Here is a 14073-nt window from a genome sequence, read left to right as displayed (position 1 = left end):
CTGAACCAATTAGTATTACTAACATTTTACGTTGATTAACTTTATATATATATATATATTATATGTTGATTTACTATTATTAAAGCTGGAAAACTATTTACTGTAAAAAAAAAGTTTATTTAAGTTACCTGTTACCAAGGAGCTTGTGTAGCCTGACGATGAGCTCTTCTTCTTCGGAAGAGATGTTTCCTCTCTTAATATCTGGCCTGAGATAATTCAGCCATCGGAGTCGGCAACTCTTCCCACATCGCTTCAACCCTATATATAACGTATAAAAACACAGGCCCATTGCAAAGATTATACAAATATATTTCCAGCTGAAAGGAAAGCAAATAAATTAAAACACCAGAAAAGTAAAACTTTTAAGTAAAGGATATACCAGCTCTTTGAGGAAGGTCTCTCCATTTCCCTTCACCATGGATCTTAATGTAGTTGGTCAGGATTTTATCCTCTCTCGCAGACCATGCCCCTCGGTTGAGTCCTACTTTAGCACAGCAAGGCTTCCTTCCCATTTACTATATATGAGGCCTTGCTTGCTAGCTATCTAGCTCTCACTCTCTTTTTAACTTACTCTGCTGTAGGAGTCCTTGCAGCTTATAATCGCACGTCTTTTCCTGCTTTTGCTTCAACCCCCTTGCTTTATAAAAAAACGCAAATACTTGCCTATATATGTGGGAAGCTGCTCAACTACTTTTACGCAATCCCATATTGAATATGGCTGACCTTTGCATCTACAGGCACTTCCCCCTAAGTAGTATAAAATTGTAGGACATGCCAAGGATTAAAGCAAGGAATCGGAGCCCATTTCTTTGTCCAAAACGACAACTTGTACATTTCATGTCTCTTTAATTACTTGGTTCTTTTTTTTTTTTTGCCATAAAAATGTTGATCTTCGACTAACCGTTTTAAATATGGTTTGAAACTTTGAATTCTAAGTCTACATCATGTGAGGACCAATACCGCACTAGAATGAGATTAAATTTGCATTCAGGCACCTTTCCCTTACTGAAAGCCATCTCTCCATTGTGCAACTTGTATTTCATCAAATAGAATTGTAATTTTCAAGGGTAACTATAGAAAAATACAAACTTAAGGTCATGTCAATTATTGTACGTTGCCCTTAATCAACTGTCATGTCAAAATCTATGCTGCTGTAGGTAGCATAGATAGGTGTAAGTATCGGTTCATACGACGAAGAGACAAATTAAGCATAAGCATGTGATGACGAAAAAATTAAGTTGAGTATTGAGCTAAAAGAAAGAAAAGAAAAAAGGGTTTTACTTCACAAAATCAAAATCAAAATGTACTCTATTTTTTAAAAAAAACTTTACAAAAAGGAGTATGATTTACATTCAAAATTTCTAGTGAAACTCCATCCTTACCCTTACATATTAATTGTCAATAATCATTGATATAAGAGTTCTCTCTATAAAGCCACACTATATGGACAGTACTCTTCTCCTAAGTAAAGAAGCATCAGTGCTGTACATATACATCTTGCAATGTTTACATGGCTTTAAGTCATTGTCAACTATTGTGGTTAATGAATTGAAGCTAATTATTGTGCTGACTAGCTTGCAAAAATGAATGTGACAAAAATGAATTATTTGTGTACGGTGTTGACTGGGAAAATTACTCTTTCTACTGAAGCTGGTGTGTGCATTTTTTTGGGATGCCTAAAAGAGGAAAATTAGAATGACAGCATGTGATCTGTTGTTTTGTTTTTGTCACGTTTCTCTTAGCAGGACTACAACCTGGCTGAAATTCAGAGACTGTACACTATATTAAATCACAAACACAAAATTATAATTCAGTTCAGGAGATCGGAGAGTATGACCGCTACAGCCTAGTTAGCTTAAGTACACTACAGTGCTTGTTAGCCGATCGAATGATCAGCTGCATCGTGGATGTCATGACTATGGCCCCTAATTACCTTTGGTTTTTCTGCCATCATCGTCATCGTTTTAATCTTGCAATTATCACAACCTTCCTTGAATAAGATCTGTTCTAAGGGGGAAAAAAAAAGAGATCTGTTCTAAAGGCTCGTACCTCCGTTGCCTTTAGCGCAAGGAGACAGGATATCAAGTCTGGTGGATGAGTTATGTCCTTGTGATCAGAGCGTGACTAACAGCTTCTCTGGTCCTGGTGACCAGTTGAAGCAGTCGAGGATCGTTGTTGCCTGGTGTTAATCCACCTGGAATGGTCACAGGGTTGTCTGACAGACTCGCAAAATCTTTCCCAAAAACAAAATTCTTGCAACTATCAAAATGTTTACTATTTGCCAAATGAAGGTGTTTTGTTTAGTGTCCGTCTCCCTTCTTCGTTCTTTTCGTACCCATTCCACTTTGATTTTACCAATCATTAACGTGTTGATTACAAACCCACCAACGACCTCCCTTTTTTTTTTTCTGATCATTTCCAGAATGATTTTAAAATGAAGAACATCACCTTTAATATATCATTAATAAATAAATAATTGCTCGATTTAGTAATAGATATTTTGTAATAAAGTCCCATGCATTATATGATCCAATTACGTAAAATTAAAATATTTTACAATCAGATTTGGATAATAAAACTATTACCAGTCGTGGGTTCAGATAATAGATTATAAATAATGATTTTTAATATTAAATTTTAATTATTTAGTATTGTTTTAATTTTATATGTTTTTTATATATAAATTTTTTATAATTAATATAATACTTACACAAATTCATTAATTGTTTTAAACATGATTTTAAACTTTAATATATTTTTTATATACTGACTTTAATTAATTAATTTAATTTTACTAACTATATACATAAAATTAATTTTAAATTTATTTAAATCGGATATTTAACGAATTTGAATATTTAATAAGTAATGTCTAAAATATTCAAATATGAGTTCAAATAACAACTTTAAATTTTAACCAAGTATTTATATGTATTATCTAATAGGATTCAAATAGTGTATTTTAAAAGCTGTTAACCTCTCTATCGTGCATACATTCAATAATATTTAATTTAATTGAAAATATGATCCCTGTCAAAGTAACAAACAAACAGAAAAGACTTGATCATCACCAGTGGGATCTATGTCATTAAATTCTCATGCACCTTTTGGCCCAGCATTTGTTGTTCGAAGGTGCTAGACGTGGAGGTTTGAGAACCTTGACTCTTTTAACTCTAATTATTTACTGTGTCAGATGATTTTTAAATTTTCGGAATTTTTCCTAATAATTTTTTCTCAAATTATCAATATATATGTCACATAATTTTTTAATTATAAATATTTCATACTTAATTTATACTAATTATAATTCATTAATTGTTCTAAGATGATTTTAAAATTTAATTTATTTTTTATGAATTAATTTTAATTAATTAATTTAATTTTTATCAATGATACACATAAAAATGGATTTAAAATTTATTTTCATCGAATATGTAATGAATTCAAATATTTAGATATTAGTGTCTAATTAGATATGGGGATACAAATTTAAATAACAAGTTGAAAATTTAAGTAAGTGTTAGTAAGTACGGGACAAACTATCAAATAGGATCATGTACCAAAGAAAAAAACAAAGAACACATGCTATATTGCTTGATCATCACATGTGGCGATCTATGTCATTAGGTTATTTCATGCATTTTTTGGCCCACCATTGTCTCTAGGAGATGGCAGCTGCTGGAAGTTTGAGCTCCTTGATTCTTTTTAACTCTAATTTTTACCGGACCACATAATTTCGGGATCCAGGGAAATTATTTTTCATTTTGTTGTGTGTGTTAAGAGTTTCAGAGTCCTCTGATTTTACTAAATTAAGAACGCTCAAGAGGGAAGGTTCATATTCCGCTCCATAGTGCATTATAAATTCTCATGTTTAATAAAACGTTAACAGGGTGTTGGCCCGAGCGGTTTTTCAATATATATATATACGTAGAGAGTTCCCGGACTCCAACACCAATATTCATGGAAAATCGTAGTAAGCAAAGTCTAAATTAAGGGGTCCATCCAGGGGTTTGCAGCTTGCCTGGGACAATGATGTGCTCGTTGGGTGCTTTCTACCGCGTGTGTACGTGGAAATCCAACAAAAAGGATGCCGCAAGCGCAAAATTTGCGTTTGATTGCCTGGTCTCCCTTGACTTATTAATCAATACTAGTATTTAACAATAATTACTAGCATACTCTGTTTCTCAACGTTAGTCGCCGCACGAGATCCACGTTCCAAATTCCAAAATGAGAGGCCAATTTGCAACCAAGAGCAATATTGGGTATTAATAAAATTAAGAATATGATAATTGGCATTCGGTAAATGGCCCTCAAGAGAAGTAACAGTTTGAGTGAAACAAATGGAACAAGTGAAAACTGTAAAAAGCATGCCATCCAATAGCCGTGTTTCGCATAACTATCGTTCAAAAAGCCCCACGTGACTTCACCTGCCTCTTCCATTTGATTGCAATGTATCATTTACCTAACCTCACTGACGGGAAAGCCTTCAAAGGGTTCCATCCCTTCCCTGATTGCAAAAGGACCCGCTGGTTCCGCTCCATGGATGCTTTAATTCCAACAAATTTGCTTCTCCTACAGTCAATTTGTCTCTTTTTTCGGCTTCTCGCCGTACGTCGTCATATCACTCAGATCCTTGAAGATACAATTAATAATTCCTAACACCGGATCAGTTACGTGGACGGTTCCTTGTTTTTGGTCGAAAAATCCCTATCACTAGGCTTCCTTTTGTGTAAGGCGCCCAATTCTTTTTAGCTGACCTGTTTCGTTTTTATGCTACGTGATATTATTTTAACACCATGTGACTCGCTTGCGGACTTTTGAGCCTCAGAGAGAGAAAACGATCATCTTTGAGACTGCTGAGATTGGACCACATCTAATGGCAACGTGATGAGCGTGATTTTTTTTTTTTTTGTTTTGAACATGTCATAATTATTCCAAGAAATGGCATCTGTGCAAAAAGTTAAAGCAGAATGGGAACAACATGTAAAATCTGAGCAGAACGACAAGCTCAACAGAAGGAAAGAATCTACAGCCAAAGAGGTAATGAATTACACATTTTTGAGAATAGCAGCTAGGTAAGTGTACAAGGCATTCAGATTCAGGGGGAGAACACAGTTCATGGCTTCATGCTTGCGGGTATATTATAGACAGCTTAGCACCCAGGATTTGCCAAATTGTACCACGGCTAAAATAAGAGCTGCCGTGATTACTGATTGATTACGAAGGCAACCAAACAATTTTATTTTTTTTTGGTTTTGAAAATCTGGTATTCATTCATTATAAAAACAGAAAACAAACATGAAAGGAAGGAACCAGAACCTCCCTCCACCTAAACACAGACTGCAGACATAGAAAAATGAATCTGCAGATTCAAAATATCACCCGACTTCCCCAAGCCAAAAACATTTACAACCCCCACAACCAAGGAGGTTGGCAGAACCTCCTACCTGCAATGATTGATAATGGAGACAAAAATAACCCCAAAAAATAAACATGTTTAAGCAACTACCTCCTGTACCCTAGATGACATTCATTGAAGACTAGTTCTACTTCAATCATATGCATCCACTGCCTCAATTGGGTCCATTTTTATGATGAGTGCGTGGTTATCATTCTCTTGAGAGCGAGCACAATGTTGTTGTTGTTTACGGAGGAGAAAGAAATTGACTGGTTTTGTTGAATTGTTGATAACAATATCAGACATCCCTCAACCAGTTGCAATCACAAGGAATTTTAACTCCGCTCCAAGTGTTTCTTTAACAAAGTGAGATTTAATTTTTAATCCAATCAAAAAACCAAAAGAACCCAAATGAACACATTACTTGAGAAAGTGCAGATGCTACAGGACAAGGACAACTGTAATTCAACTAAAAAAAGGGCAGGTACCTCCAGATGGTCCAACTATACATCATTTTGAAAACTCTCGATCAATCCTATATATTCAATGATGACTAGCAAAAAACAAAGGAAAGTTCACCTACAAGCGATACAACCATAAACAATCAATTGCTACGTCCACGGGGAATTTTTACATAATTCCAATATTTTTTTTAAGAAAGTGAGATATTTTTCTTTGCGAAGCCAAAAACCAAAAGAATCCGATGCATGAACTTTCTTTGCCAATATGAACACGTTGCATGAGAACGATAAATTATAGTTTTGTACAGAGAATGTCGAGGTTTTGAGTTTGTTATGCTGCTCTGCTGTACAATGACCTCAGATCCTCATTTTTGTACCTTTGCTAGGGAGGGCTACTCCCTTTCCAATGAAATTCACTTTTCGAAACGAACATGAGAAAGTTGCAGATGCTACAGGGCAATGACTACTGGATTTAGCTAAATAAATGGCAAGCACCTCTTGATGGTCCATCTATTATCATTTTCCAAAATTAATTAACCATCCATCAATCACTGCTTTTAAAACCCGAAATCATCAATCAATCGTTAAAGCACAATTAATAGCTGAACAGGTCCCATTTAAAGTGAATATTGGCATTAATTTATTCAATAAGTCTCTGCAATAGTGATTATCACATAGCACATGTTAGTGAAGAACATTGACCTCTAGTTTTGTGGACAAAACTAGTAAAAAGTTTGGGGGAAAATATTTAAGAACAAAGTAAAATTGCATTTCACATCAAGAAAAGATTGTTGCACATGAGTGAAAAAGGTTCAATGTCACTTATTGTTTCAAAAAGTTGCCTTTACCATTAACATTGCGGCTTAGCATGCATCCTTGACGAAAAGTTTCCAAAACTCCAAGTAATTGCTGGGTATATGTTAGGAACAAATTAAAGGGTCTTTCCTCCAATTAGAATTGTACTAATAACAAAATAAAAAGATACTCCTAGAGTTTTGAACTCAAGAAATCTTAGACCCTCCAATGGCAAGTACGTATACAGGTAGAGATCAATAGCTAGCATTGACTAATTCAAAAAGTAAACGATGGGTAGAATACTTGATTTGATTACTTGTCTTTAGAATCCTAGTATTCTACATTAATAGTGAGTGGAAAATGATTAAGCTTGCTTCATTTATTTAATTGAGTCAATATCTTGGTCCCTGTATAGCCCAACCAAAATGTATTCTTCCCTTTGAGGGATGTTATATACTGATTAAGTAAAACAATTAATAAATTAATTAGTTGTCGCTTAATTAGGTCGTTATCAAAATTTTTATTCATTTCTTGCTTAAAACATGCAAACCATCCATGTTTCCAGGGTGGTAACGTACATGCTAATTAAGGTTGGAAAAAAAAAAAACAAGGAAAGAAAAACATAGAAACATGGGAAGAGATTAAGAGTCCTAATTAAGCAAAAGTGTGATGTTGAAAGGAACGTTGATCAAGCTGTTAATAAACTCACAAATTGGCAAATTTAATTAGCTTTCTGCATGTGGTTAGAAAGAGAGTTGGTGAACTACATAAATGGAATCCTGGACCAGTTCTGTTCCCCAGGTATGTGAAGGATTGTATTTGAAAGCCTTTGATTAAAAACCACAACATTGCTGAACAAAAGCTTAAGATTTTTGCAGGCTGCATCACTGGCCTATCGTGGTTATCTTCCATTTTAAGGTAACCCGTCTACAAAGAGTGCAAATTGGCACGTTGGTCATTTATTTTCGACAGATCTTGACTAGGATTAATTAAGTTACATAGCAAAGTACATCAATTAATGTACTACAATTATTGAATTGGTTTGAAATTAAATACTTCTTTTTTAAAATAAAAATGTCAGTCCTTGAATTTTGAAAACTATCATCAAGGAAGATACTCTTTGATATCTCAAAAACTTCAGCTTAAAAGTATAAATTGTTAAGCGAAGGTTAAAGAATGGGATTTATTTATGAAACTTAATCATACATTTTTATGGAATTAAAATGGTATTAGTGTAAAAATAAGTAATCAATAATATGGTACATTTTCGTCTAATTTACTCTCTTTCCTTTAAATTTTTATTCTGCAATTATGTTTGGATCCGATAATCAAACTCTACTTAACTTAATTAGTCAACAGGTTCATCGCCACTTGTTCCACGTGGTTACTACGTCCTACCAAGAAAGTCGTCGCGTCAATGATCAACCAGAAGCTCTAATCAAAGTACCGTATGATCAACGTTCTCTCAGTTTGTCAATAATTCTTGGCTTTAGGTTTTAATGTGTTGCTTCCCATGTACTGCACCTTTTTGTCCTTGTCTTGTTTTATTTTTTTTTCCCTCTAATGTTTAACTTATCCTCCTTCTTTCTAGTTAAACGTTACTTGGTTAATCTAATTAAAGTGAATACTAATTATATTGAAAATTATTGTTTTATATACCTATAAAGGTCAAGTTTTTAAATTCCAAACATAAGATTAGATGAAAATTATTTATTCATTTAATATACTCTAACAAAACTTCTAAATTATTTAAAAAGATTCAAATAAACTTTTATTTTTTTATTACATCCAATCAAGTTCCTGTATTTTTATTTTAGATCAAATAAATTTTTATCACTAATAATTGATTAATTATCATTTGTCAAAAATGTTATTTTATCATTTTATATCCATATGATGTTGAATTGATATAATTTTGATGTGAAGGGTAAAAAATGTTACATAGTTAAGTTATCATATCAAATTAACATATCGCGCTATCGTCAGTTATAATATATCAACATGTTACATTATTATCAATTATGATATTTTAACATGTTACGTCTGCGTCACGTGATCTAAAATAACAAATAATATTGTAATTAAGTCAATCACTACTCATAAAAACTTATTTGTTTCAAAATAAAAATATAAAAATTTATTTAATTTTTTATGAATAATTTAAAAACTTTTTAGATGTTATATCTAAAATTTAAATGCTTAACCATCGATATGATATACCTTTTAAAAGGATGATAAAACAATATTAATTCTTTCCAAACTTAGTGGATTGATTTGCCAAAAAGAAAAACATATGGTATGCTTTTAGAGAAGAGGGAGCAAAGAGAATCTTCCCTTGCATCCGCAACCAACAACGACTTGGTTCAGGAATATGACAAGTTATTGGAATGCAGGAAGCGTGGAACCCAGAATCACGCCAAAACAAAGGCAAAAGGACTGTGCCACATCTTCACTTCTCTGCAGTCTGCAGGTTTTCTCAAATTAATAGTCCAAGAATTCAATAATATCGTGAATGGCAAAAGTAAGGACAGAACAAGTTATTAAAAAGGGCCGCAGCGATAACGTAGTTTGCTGTTTTACGTTAAGTTTTTTGTTCAAAGTAAAAAGAAATGACTTTAATTAAGTCTTTTAATTACGCAGGCATAATTAATTTTGGTAAACTTTATATACATGATAAATAATTATATAACAATTAATAGAGACTTGGAAACCGAACATGAGAGAAATTAGCGCCTTCACCGCAATGCCTGGCGCCAGCTCTGGACGAATCAAGCTCAGGCATTACCAAGTTGTTTGAACTGTTTTTCATATCAAATATTTCACCAAAAAAATCTCTTTAATTAGGATGTCAACGATTTGCACCTATTTCAAGGCCCTAGGCAAAATCAAGTAAGCAGAGACCACGGGTGACCACCCAAAAGTTGGATCAGATTTGAGTGTGAGATGTCGTTTTAACAAAAGAATCAACAAAGATATTAGCTTCTATTTACCTGTTGATTTCATTAAATAATCTACTATTTATCTCATGATCTAGAATTTTTTATTATACATTCAAAGTCTAAACACTTAATTAAAAATTTTCTTACCAACCCAAGATGAATTAAAAAAAAACTTGAAGTGCAGTCTTAATAGCCATTAATTTTGGTCAAATTAAAATCTTGTTGTAATTCAGGATGACCCAAAACAATAATCCAACGACAAAATCTCTTTAACAATCCTTTCGTGCGAGTTCTTAATGAAAACATGCATAGGGAACCAATCCTTCAAAGTTTTATCTTTTCAGTACTAATATTTAGAAAGAGGAACAAACTGACAAGTATCATGTGCAGAAAACAATTGATGTCATTGATTCAGTTTTAAAGTAAGCTGGCTCCAAAGCAACTTATACACAAAAGAAGATAATTAGAATTCAAAAGTGAGCAAATAGAGCAGGGCAATGGAAGTAAGAAACCTGCATCCGACCGACAGTGAGGTTGGGCTCCTAAAGTGTGGGGAAATTTTTCATTATTGATCAAATCTCAGTTAGCCCAAGACCACAGCTTTGCAACTGAACCAACAACCTGAAACTTAGCCCAAGTCAAAACGACTATATAGTCAGGGAAGCTGATAACTTAGCAGTGTTTCCTGATCACATTTCAGACTAAATGTTTCCACCAGATGCTTCTCGATGCTCAAGAATGATTACAACGGAAGATGTGGAATTTGCCGAAAACTTAATTAATCTACTTTCTATCACATTTTTACCCTAACTTTTCTCCTCAACTCTCCTTAACCCCTCTCAACTCAAATCCCAATTTTTCTCTCTTTAAGCAAGAAATTCAACACCAATCAACAAATCAAATGTGCAGAAGTCTATCATGATTCAAAGTTAAAACAACAAATACACAACCAAGTTACAATCTTTCAAGTTTTTGGTCTTTCTAAAATCATTTCAGGTCCTTCTTTTAAATCAAAACTTTTTCTAAATCTTCGGTAAATAGCATAGAAGTTATATCCCTATAATAACTAAACCCTCATTTACATTGACAAATCTGAAAATAATTTGATTTTAAAATCAATAATTTAAATTCAAATTGATGCAAACTTAAAAATAACCCAAACTTACATCCGAGTATTTAACTTATTAATTGATATATGATCTCTTTATAAAAAGAAAACCCGAATCTCTTTTTTTTAATTAAAAAAAAAAAACAACCGAACGCCATTGACCAGATCCAACCCGTCCAAATGCCATCTCCAGCCGAGTACATTCTAAGCACTGATAGACTGGATAGTGTGAGGCTTCACTCTAAATGACTTGCCATCGCCATGAGTTAGCTTCATTTTTTAAATGTTTATTTGCAGTATAGTGTCAGACCAATGATAAGTTGAATTATGAATATTTTGTAATACAATTCAACAAAACTCAATCACATGGTGTTACTACAATTACTACAGAAACAACCCAATCCACATTTTCCTCACAACAGTGCCTCACCCAAAAATATTTTTGTAATTCATTTTAGTTTCAATCCTCAATCACACCGCTCATTCGGAAAACGGGGACATTTGCATGCAATCATCTAAAAGCAACAGTTAGAAACAAAAGATGCCTTCAAGATACATGTACTTAATGTTGCATCCAAGCTAAATCCGTCTCATAATTATTCAATGTTGAATGTTGTTCCAAAAGCTTCCATTAAACAAGAAACAAGATTTTCCATGCAGTATTTTTGCACTTAATAATCTTTCAAAGACTTGAAGATGATGATGATGATGGCACCACATAATCAACAACAATAACACCATCCAAATAATCCCTAACCTTCTGCTTCTGTAAGTTGACAAACTCTTCATTCCCCTCTGCTGCCTCCATTTCCTCTACTCCAGTAAAAACAGCAATCGAGGCAAGCGAAAAGCCCTTAGCCCTTGCAGGCGAGAAATTTTCCCCGCAGGTGATCTGTTGAATACCAGAGATTCCCTCCTTAATCCCTTTAATTACCCCTAAAATCTCACCTTGCGCTTCACTGGGAACATTTTCTTTTAGTTTCATAAAGGTTAATTTGATGGCAGAACTAGGCAGTGGGGACAGTGGAGCAGGATCATTATCAGCAACCCAATCAACAGCCATGACATCATCACAGATGGGGAGGACATTTTCCTTGACCACACGCAGGTGATCTGGATGCGCAGAATAAGCGCTCAAATCCTCTTTGGACTTGTACCGGCTATGGAGCATGTGGGTGAAATTGGAGATCGGAGATCTGGTGCGTAGGACTGGACCAGCAGTAATGTGGAGGACAGGATCGAGCGAGACCAAGCTGTTGAGGCCATTGACCATTGCATTGACCTTCGCCTGCTCGGTGTCATCTTTGACCTTGAAAAGAACCACATGCTCAATGATGGACATTGTGATCGAGGATATTGAAGTTTTGGTGGAGAAGGTGAGGCGTCTTTTGAGGTATTTGGCAGACGAATACGTAAGGGGAAATGGAGAGGAAAAGAGAGGGCGAGCTTTGAAACAAAGCATCAAAATCAACCAGTAGACTAATCTTAGGAGTAAAATTAACAAAACTTCAACGTGCCTGTAAATTTGAGATCATATTGGGGTGAATTTCCACGAAAATATAGTAAAAACTTCCAATCAAGCAAAACAACTCCATAAATTCAAATGAACCCTTTGAAAATTTCAAGAATCCAAAAGCAGCATTAACATTAGTCTGTCAATTAAAAGATGATAAGGATAAGCAAAGTACCCATTTGGGAGAACTACCTATATGATAACATAATCTCTAACAAAAATTAAAATAAAACATAAAAATCAGTCGAAAAAGACCAAACCCATTTCTTGGAAAGGAGCCTAAATCTGAGCTTAATAATCATATCCCAATTGATACAACCAAATGAATCCTTATAAGTTCCCTTTTGCCATTTATTCAAAGGGAAAAACAAAAAACAGATCTAACAGAAATTTGTAAGATTAGCTAAAGCATATCAACCAGAAAATAACAAACATATTACTATTAGAAGTAAAAGAGCTGAGCTAGTGGAATGACACTGACCACAGAGATACGGCGGCTTGCCAAACCTTGGGGTGGAATTGGAAAGAAAGAGGAGCGGATTTGGTCGATGGGGTCTTTGTTTTGTTGAAAAAGGAGGTGAAGAGCACGTGCGGAGTTCGATGTCTGTCACCTTACTATAAATTAAGCGTCTTACGTTTGGAAGTATCTGGGCCGGCACAAGACTCGGATGGGCCGTGTCTCACCCGTAGTAGTCTCGGGATACCTGGGCTGAACCCAACAGTGAATGCCACAGATCATGCCACGTGTGTTTAATCAGTTTTCCTTTTTTTTAAGCTGGTTACTTTTTTAGTTTTTTTTTCATAAGTTACTTAAAAAAATAAAGTTAAAATGTAAGAGGAAATATTACAATTTAATCAAAATGGATAAGTAATTAAAATATAACACCAATTATATTATAATTAGTTTATATAGAAGTATAATTGTTTATTTTGACTTCTTAAAAAATCACATGTTTTATGTATAATTAATCTTTCAAAAACTTTATTAAGTTTTATATTCAATTTTGTTTTGCGTTCACTTCCAGAAGCAAAAGTTTAAAAATTAAATAGGTAAGCGCCAATCAAATGAAACTCTAATTTTTAAGTAATGATTAGAGAAATTATAAACTATTTTTAACCTTTCAATTCGCTTAATAATTTAATTTTTATATATTTTTATTTTAAGTCAAATAAATATTTATGATTAACAGTTGATTAATTATCATTAATCAAAAACGTCACTGGTCATTTTTTTATCTATGTAGTGTTAAAATAACATTAATATAGAGAATAAAAAATACCATATGATCATATGATCATTATGATCACATCACATCATCATCTATTATAATACGTTAACATATTATATCAACATTATATAATAAATAAATAACGTTTTAACTAACGATATAAAAATTTATTTAACTTAAAATAAAAATACAATAACTTGATTGAAAATAATAAAAAATAAAAAATTATTTAATTTTTGTTAAGTAATTTAATTTTTTTAAAAAAAATATTATGCATCTTTTTAATATTTATGCAAGTTCTTTGAAATTAATCTAGACTGCATAAGACAAGAAAATATAATGTCAATTTTTCTTCATAGATTTCATATTCTTGTCAAAAGCTTGAGATTGTAACTATCAATTTGAAAATAGCAAATTATAAGTATTGTGATGTATGAAACGATGAGCAGGTGGAATAAGGCAAACTAACCACCATGATAGCTTTGCATGTGTGTCACGTACAAACTAACCACATGCAAGGCAGTGCAGCCCTCTTGCCCACTCGCATGCACATTGGCCCCAACCCATGAACTCAGACTCTTATTCCACCGTTACCTTTGTATTGCCGCTTTCTAGAAAAAAATGACCATT

At 33.5% G+C, this 14073-nt stretch overlaps 1 protein-coding gene and 1 non-coding gene across 2 annotated transcripts; one reads left to right on the top strand and one right to left on the bottom strand.

The window, feature by feature from the left end:
* The first annotated feature begins 1981 nt into the window (after positions 1-1981).
* On the top strand, positions 1982-2225 carry LOC149527544 (small nucleolar RNA U3). The gene has a single exon (XR_016350963.1). It is a non-coding gene; the product is annotated as a small nucleolar RNA U3 (small nucleolar RNA).
* Positions 2226-11243: 9018 nt separating this feature from the next.
* Positions 11244-12793, bottom strand: LOC110410944 (Stress responsive alpha-beta barrel domain protein). Its single transcript, XM_021420900.1, has 2 exons — positions 12696-12793; positions 11244-12218 (listed from the first exon to the last, which is right to left on the bottom strand). Exon 2 carries the CDS (start codon positions 12161-12163, stop codon positions 11384-11386), a length of 780 nt encoding a protein of 259 aa, XP_021276575.1. The 5' UTR covers positions 12164-12218; positions 12696-12793; the 3' UTR covers positions 11244-11383.
* Between the last annotated feature and the right edge of the window lie 1280 nt (positions 12794-14073).

This window comes from Theobroma umbraticum, unplaced genomic scaffold (genome assembly GCF_002168275.2).
Source record: "Theobroma umbraticum cultivar Fairchild unplaced genomic scaffold, ASM216827v3 scaffold_56.0, whole genome shotgun sequence".
NCBI classification, from domain to species: domain Eukaryota; kingdom Viridiplantae; phylum Streptophyta; class Magnoliopsida; order Malvales; family Malvaceae; genus Theobroma; species Theobroma umbraticum.
The sequence above is the reverse complement of the archived record's forward strand: the minus strand, read 5'-3'. Positions and strand labels throughout refer to the sequence as shown.

Bases quoted from the DNA above. Each gene is read 5' to 3' on its own strand.
- LOC110410944 (XM_021420900.1), bottom strand. From the start codon at position 12,163: ATGCTTTGTTTCAAAGCTCGCCCTCTCTTTTCCTCTCCATTTCCCCTT.